Below are 6,177 nucleotides of genomic sequence, written 5' to 3'. Positions count from 1 at the left end.
GATTTGGCACTTTTGTCCTCTTCTCAAGTCCTTCTCAAGGACCTGGAATAAGCACATGCTACTTGATATTGATGGGTGTTAAAGGCTGCATCGCAGGAGGTCAGCTGTTCCAAGTAAAACTGCCTTTTGCAATTGACTGATGGGGATTCTGTCCATTTTGATGGCCTTCACGTAGTGCTCCAGCACATGCTCTTAAAATGCAAGCATCTGTGAGGGCAGCCTAGAATTGGAGGAATACAAAAAAAAAACACCCTTACAGGTAAAACAGAAGTGATTTGTAAGCCAAGCCAAAGGTTTATTGCTTGTGGCTCGGGGCAGTCATACAACGCCATCTCTGCTCTCTGTCTCTCAACCAGTACAGAAATTTATCAGTGAGGATCGTTTGCCCCATCTCCTCCTTTATGGACCTCCAGGGACCGGCAAGACATCTACGATTCTCGCCTGCGCCAAACAGCTGTACAAAGCAAAAGAATTTGGCTCAATGGTTTTAGAGGTAACCGCTTCTGTTGTCTTAACTAGGCTTTGATCGCTTTCCCAGGGACTGCAGGCGGCAAATTCCTGCAAGAGCACTAGCGCTTAGACTTATATGCCGCTTCACAGTGTTTTACAGCCCTCTCTAAGCGGTTTTACATAATCAGCACATTGCCCTCCAACAATCTGGGACCTCATTTTACCGACCTCGGAAGGATGGAAAGCTGAGTCAAAACTTGAGCCGGTCAGGATCGAACTCCCAACAGTCGGCAGAATTAGCCTGCAATACTGCATTCTAACCACCGCACCACCACGGCTCTTAACCTATGTTCCTTCTTTGTTTAGCTGAATGCGTCTGACGACCGAGGCATTGATATCGTCCGAGGGCCTATCCTGAACTTTGCCAGCACCCGAACCATCTTCAAGTAAGACTTCTCTGAAAATGGAATTCCTTGGAAAAAGACAATTTTCTGGCCAGATGTCTGTCTGTCTGTCTGTCTATTGTCTCCTACAACTAGATGGGTTTAATCAATCATCAGTGGATATACTGATGTCCACTGCATTTTAGAGTTCCCAGTTCTTGTTTCTCTGTTGTTATTAGGAAAGGTTTTAAGCTGGTGATTCTGGATGAAGCCGACGCCATGACGCAGGATGCTCAAAATGCCCTCAGGCGTGGTGAGTTGATGCCCCATCCGGAAAGGGATGCTGGGAAGATCAGCAGCACCCAGAACACAATTCCGGTTGAGCTTCGGTGGCAGCCATCTTGATCTGCTGCCCCAACGGGATTGCTGACAGTCTGTCTTAATTGTAGCCATGCGTTTAGTTTTTCTCTGTTTCTACAGGGCATTGAAAAACAATTTTTTTTAGTTCAAAATTGTGTTAATTTTAACAAAGCATAAAATACAAATGTACAAAAAAAGATGGAGGAAAAAATAGAATAGGAAAAAAGGGGAAGGGCAGCTGAGGACTGCCCCCGACCTCCGTTCATTCCGCCGGGACCTGAAGACCTGGCTCTTCGAGCTCTCTGGCCCAGGCTGAGAATTTTAATTTTAATTTTAATTGGGGGCTTTTACTTTTTCAGGGACTGTTGTAATTTTTTTTAAATCGTTTTTAACTTTTGTATTTCTTGTTTTAATTACCCTGTAAACCGCCCTGAGTCCTTCGGGAAAGGGCGGTTTACAAATCTAATTAAATAAATAAATAAGGGCGGTATACAAATCTAATTAAATAAATAAATAAAATAAATATAAAGTGTAAGGTAGAGGGAGAAAAGAAGCGAGGGGGGGCTTCCAAATTTGACTTCCAAATCCTTTTGGTGCAGTAGAAGATAATAATACGAAGCATTTTACTTTATGTAATAGTATGCACTAGCCATTTCTACAGCACCAAACCTATCTAATCAGCAAAACCTAAAATCAAAGTTTCATTTTGGTCTACCACAAGCAGAAAGTCCAGAAGAGGTGTCCGAATAGAAACAAAATTAACTGTGTTCTTTTCTTTCATCAAAGTGGCCAATTTAGCCATCGCTGCTAACTCCCGTCAAGGTTTGCAGCCAGTCGTCCGTTGTGGAGGCTATTGAAAAATGATGTTTTATTTTTTCCCTTCCCTATTTTTCCTACTATTTTGCTTTTGTATTTATTTATTTATTTATTGCTATAACATAATTGTTTTAATTGTTTTTAATTTTTTGTATTCATGGTTTTAACTGCCCTGTAAACCGCCCTGAGTCCTACGGGAATAGGGCGGTATACAAATCCAATAAAATAAATAAATAAACTAATAAAGGGACGCGGTGGCTCAGTGGGTTAGGATGCTGAGCTTGTCGATCAGAAGGTCGGCAGTTTGGCGGGTCGAATCCCGAGTGCCGCGTAGCAGAGTGAGCGCCCGTTACTCGTCCCAGCTTCTGCCAACCTAGCAGTTCGAAAGCGCGTAAAAATGCAAGTAGAAAAATAGGGACCACTACGGTGGGAAGGTAACAGCGTTCCGTGCGCCTTTGGCGTCTAGTCATGCCGGCCACAGCACCACGGAGACGTCCCTGGACAAGCGCTGGCTCTTTGGCTTTGAAACGGAGATGTGCACCGGCCCCTAGAGTTGGAAATGACTAGCACAGATGTGCGGGGGAACCTTTACCTTTAAACTAATAAAACTGTCTAAATTGGAAAAAAAATTGTTTTTGACAAGGCGCCCTCCAAAAGCGTATTATATAAACGTTTGATTTTTTTTATCTTTCTCAGTGATTGAGAAGTTCACCGAGAACACGCGATTTTGCTTGATCTGCAACTACCTTTCCAAAATAATCCCAGCTCTACAATCCAGGTGCACCAGATTCCGGTTTGGCCCTTTGACGCCAGAACTCATGATTCCTCGGTTGAAGCATGTTATTGAGAAGGAGAAGTGAGTACAAAGTCTCAGGAGGAGTGACAGCAGGAGTCAAGAGATCTGGCTTTCTAACCATGATTTCTCTGCCAAGTGTTGCATCTGCCCCATCAAATCATGGCTGGGAATATCAGTTAGCCTGCTATGAAGAGGGTTCTTGGTGGCCTATTGCCTTCCTGTTTGCTCTTTCAGTGTTGATGTAAGTCACGATGGAATGAAAGCCTTGGTGACGCTCTCCAACGGCGATATGCGCAGATCTCTGAACATCTTGCAGGTATGGTGTCCATACAGGTACGGCTTCCTCTTTCTCACCTGTGACTACTTTTAACAAGCACCAACAACCCCCTGGAGCCACTGGTTTCACCAGGTGTTCAGGTGCAGGTAGTCCTTGACTTATGACGATAGATAGATAGATAGATAGATAGATAGATAGATAGATAGATAGATAGATAGATAGATAGATAGATAGATATATGTATCTGGTTTCCCATCTCTTTCTTCCTTCTTGCAGAGCACCTCCATGGCTTTTGGAAAAGTGACCGAAGAGACGGTCTACACTTGCACGGGGCAGCCTCTCAAGTCTGATATCGCCAACATCCTGGACTGGATGCTGAATCTGGATTTCACGTCTGCCTACCGCAGTATCCTTCAAATGGGAATCAGTGTGCAGGTGGCTTACTGGGATGGGATGGGATAGGACAGGTCATGATAAAGGTAAAAGGACTTTGGGGTGCTGGTGTGTTGTTATTGTTGTTTTGCCAAAGAATTTGCTACAGGAAGGCTAGATGAGAAAAGTAATGTTATGGCAGCATTTTGCTCATCACTTCTGGTGCAGTTACATATAATACCCTTCAAAGGTGGCTTACTGAGATAGGATTTTAGAAAGAAGAGCAAAAGGATGTAATTTAGAAAGCGAGATCAAATATATTTATATAGGTGCTGGTGATGACCTATAAAGCCCTAAATGGCGAGGGTCCGGGATATTTGAGGGAACACCTGCTGCCAGCATCAAGTTCCCTTCGTCCAGTGTGCTCCCACAGGGAGGGTCTCCTCAGGGTGCCGCCGGTTAAAGACTGCCGGCAGGTAACACCCAGGGGTAGGGCCTTCTCAGTGGAACCTGTGCCCTGTGGAACCAGCTGCCTGCGGAGCTTAGGACTGCCCCCAACCTCCGTTCATTCCGCCGGGACCTGAAGACCTGGCTCTTCGAGCTCTCTGGCCCAGGCTGAGAATTTTTTAATTTTAATTTTAACTGGGTTTTAATTTTCTCAGGGTTCTATTTAATTTTTTTTAATTTGTTTTAACGTTTATATTGACTTTCTTTTAAATGCCCTGTAAACTGCCCTGAGTCCTTCGGGAAAGGGCGGTATATAAATCTAAATAAATAAATTTGTATTTACAGATTGGACAGCCATTTGTCTAGGAGGGTATACGGTCTCCTGCCTTGAGCAGAGGGTTAGACTAGAAGACCTCTGGGGGGTCCCTTCCAGCTTTATGATTCTATGTTCTATAACCGCTGGGAAGAATATCGGAAGCCGCTTAATGTTTTTTTTTCTTCGTATCTTTCCTTTGTTTTTCCTACTTTCTACTTTTAATTGCACTTTTAGCTTTTTCTTTTGATTTCCCTCCCCGCCCACCTTTTCCTTTCCTCTGTTCTATTTTAGCTTCCGTTGGTTCTTACTGCCACTAGACCTTTCTGTTAACAACAACAAAAAAATCATGGCTCTCCTTGACCTTTTGTTCAGATATCTTGGAACTGAAAACGTTGAAAGGCTTGGCTTTGCAAGACATTCTGACAGAAATCCATTTGTTTGTTCATCGAGGTAAAAAAGGACTTTGGGGAAGCTGGCGTGTCATTGTTTTTATTATTTTGCCAAAGTTTTTACTCCAAGGAAGTTCTGGAGGAGACGGGAATTTTATGGCAGCATTTTGCTAAATCTTCTTCTGGCGCAGATGCATAGAATATCCTGGCTTGCAGAAATTATAACTGAGTGTGTGCATGTGTGTCGGTAAAATGAGGACCCAGATGGTTGGGGAAATGTGCTGACTTAACTTCCCAGAGAGTTTTGTAAAGCGCTGTGAAACGGTATATAAGTCTTAAGAGCTATTGGCATTTAAGGTATAACGAAGGGGAGTCATTTTTGTAAAATGCAGTCTGTGCTCTCTCGTCCTGTAGTTGACTTCCCAGCATCTGTTCGGATCCAGCTGCTGATCAAGATGGCTGATGTGGAGTGAGTATTCTTCAGTGCATTTCCCCCCCCCACACACACACACACATATTTAGGACAATGTAGAGTAGACAGACAGTAGGCGTGAGCTTAAATGGACTCCAGAAGATGGTAGAGGACAGGAAGGCCTGGAGGAACATTGTCCATGGGGTTGCGATGGGTCGGACATGACTTGGCAACTAACAACAACAACAACAAGAGTAGACAGATGCTAAGATTGGATTGACTTCCAATCTCTAGTTAAAAAAAATACACCTGTAATTTTACCTATGGAGTGTTTTGCACAATTTGAGAAAATGAAAGAGAACTAAGGAAGCATAAGGTTTCTCTAGGCATTGTGATTGAGACTAGAGAATTCTGGCAGTTGAAGTCCACGAACCTTACAGTTGCCAAGGTTCGTTCAGCCTGCACTATGAGAACTGGAAGCTTGCTTCCCTACACAAAGCTGAATTTTCCTTATCCAGGAAGCGCAGGGCGCCAGCATCACAAAATTGTACGGGATCAAAGCTTGCTGTGTGATTCGCCTTAACCCAGATTCTTTTAACACTGTAGGATATATATATATATATATATATGTATGTATGTATGTATGTATGTATATATGTATATATGTATATATGTATATATGTATATATATGTATATATATGTGTATATATGTACCATATATATATTTTTACAGGCTAAATATGTCTCTTTAGAAAACGTCCCGCTTAAGATGGATCATCTCCTGTTCCGTTGTCTTTCAGACACCGCCTGGCTGCGGGGACAAATGAGAAGATCCAGCTGGGGTCTCTTGTAGCTGCCTTCCAAGTCACCAGAGATCTGATTGCAGCTGAGGCTTGACCAAGCTACTCCCCCACTGCCTGATCTACAATCTGGGTACCTAATGGTTGTCCTTAACAACTCATCTGAGCCATTCCGATGGTTCTGGATGTCCAACAGCATGGTGTTCTCAGGATCTTTCAGAAGAACTTAGTCCTCTTTAACCAATCTGGACAGAATCACTGCCGGTCTAGATAAACGAGAAGTGTTCTTCCAAGATGCCACAGAAGGAATGTTCTCTTTTATTAGGTCTCCAGAATCGTATAATTGGTTCACAACGTC

General features: G+C 43.3%; 1 protein-coding gene across 2 annotated transcripts in view; it reads left to right on the top strand.

The window, feature by feature from the left end:
- RFC5 (replication factor C subunit 5) overlaps positions 1 to 6,116 on the top strand; it is an 8,258-nt gene extending 2,142 nt beyond the window's left edge. Inside the window, exons 3-11 of one of the 2 annotated variants that reach the window (XM_081339412.1) lie at positions 357 to 493; positions 817 to 896; positions 1,073 to 1,146; positions 2,706 to 2,865; positions 3,040 to 3,121; positions 3,359 to 3,488; positions 4,590 to 4,667; positions 5,021 to 5,075; positions 5,820 to 6,116. In XM_081339412.1, the coding sequence (XP_081195538.1) occupies positions 357 to 493; positions 817 to 896; positions 1,073 to 1,146; positions 2,706 to 2,865; positions 3,040 to 3,121; positions 3,359 to 3,488; positions 4,590 to 4,667; positions 5,021 to 5,075; positions 5,820 to 5,916 (893 nt within the window). In that variant the 3' untranslated portion in view covers positions 5,917 to 6,116. The remainder of the gene's footprint in view (positions 1 to 356; positions 494 to 816; positions 897 to 1,072; positions 1,147 to 2,705; positions 2,866 to 3,039; positions 3,122 to 3,358; positions 3,489 to 4,589; positions 4,668 to 5,020; positions 5,076 to 5,819) is intronic. The other variant, XM_081339413.1, reaches the window with a different exon arrangement.
- Positions 6,117 to 6,177: the final 61 nt, after the last annotated feature.

This window comes from Vipera berus, assembly GCF_964194415.1.
Source record: "Vipera berus genome assembly, chromosome: 14".
Lineage (NCBI taxonomy): Eukaryota > Metazoa > Chordata > Lepidosauria > Squamata > Viperidae > Vipera > Vipera berus.
The sequence above is the reverse complement of the archived record's forward strand: the minus strand, read 5'-3'. Positions and strand labels throughout refer to the sequence as shown.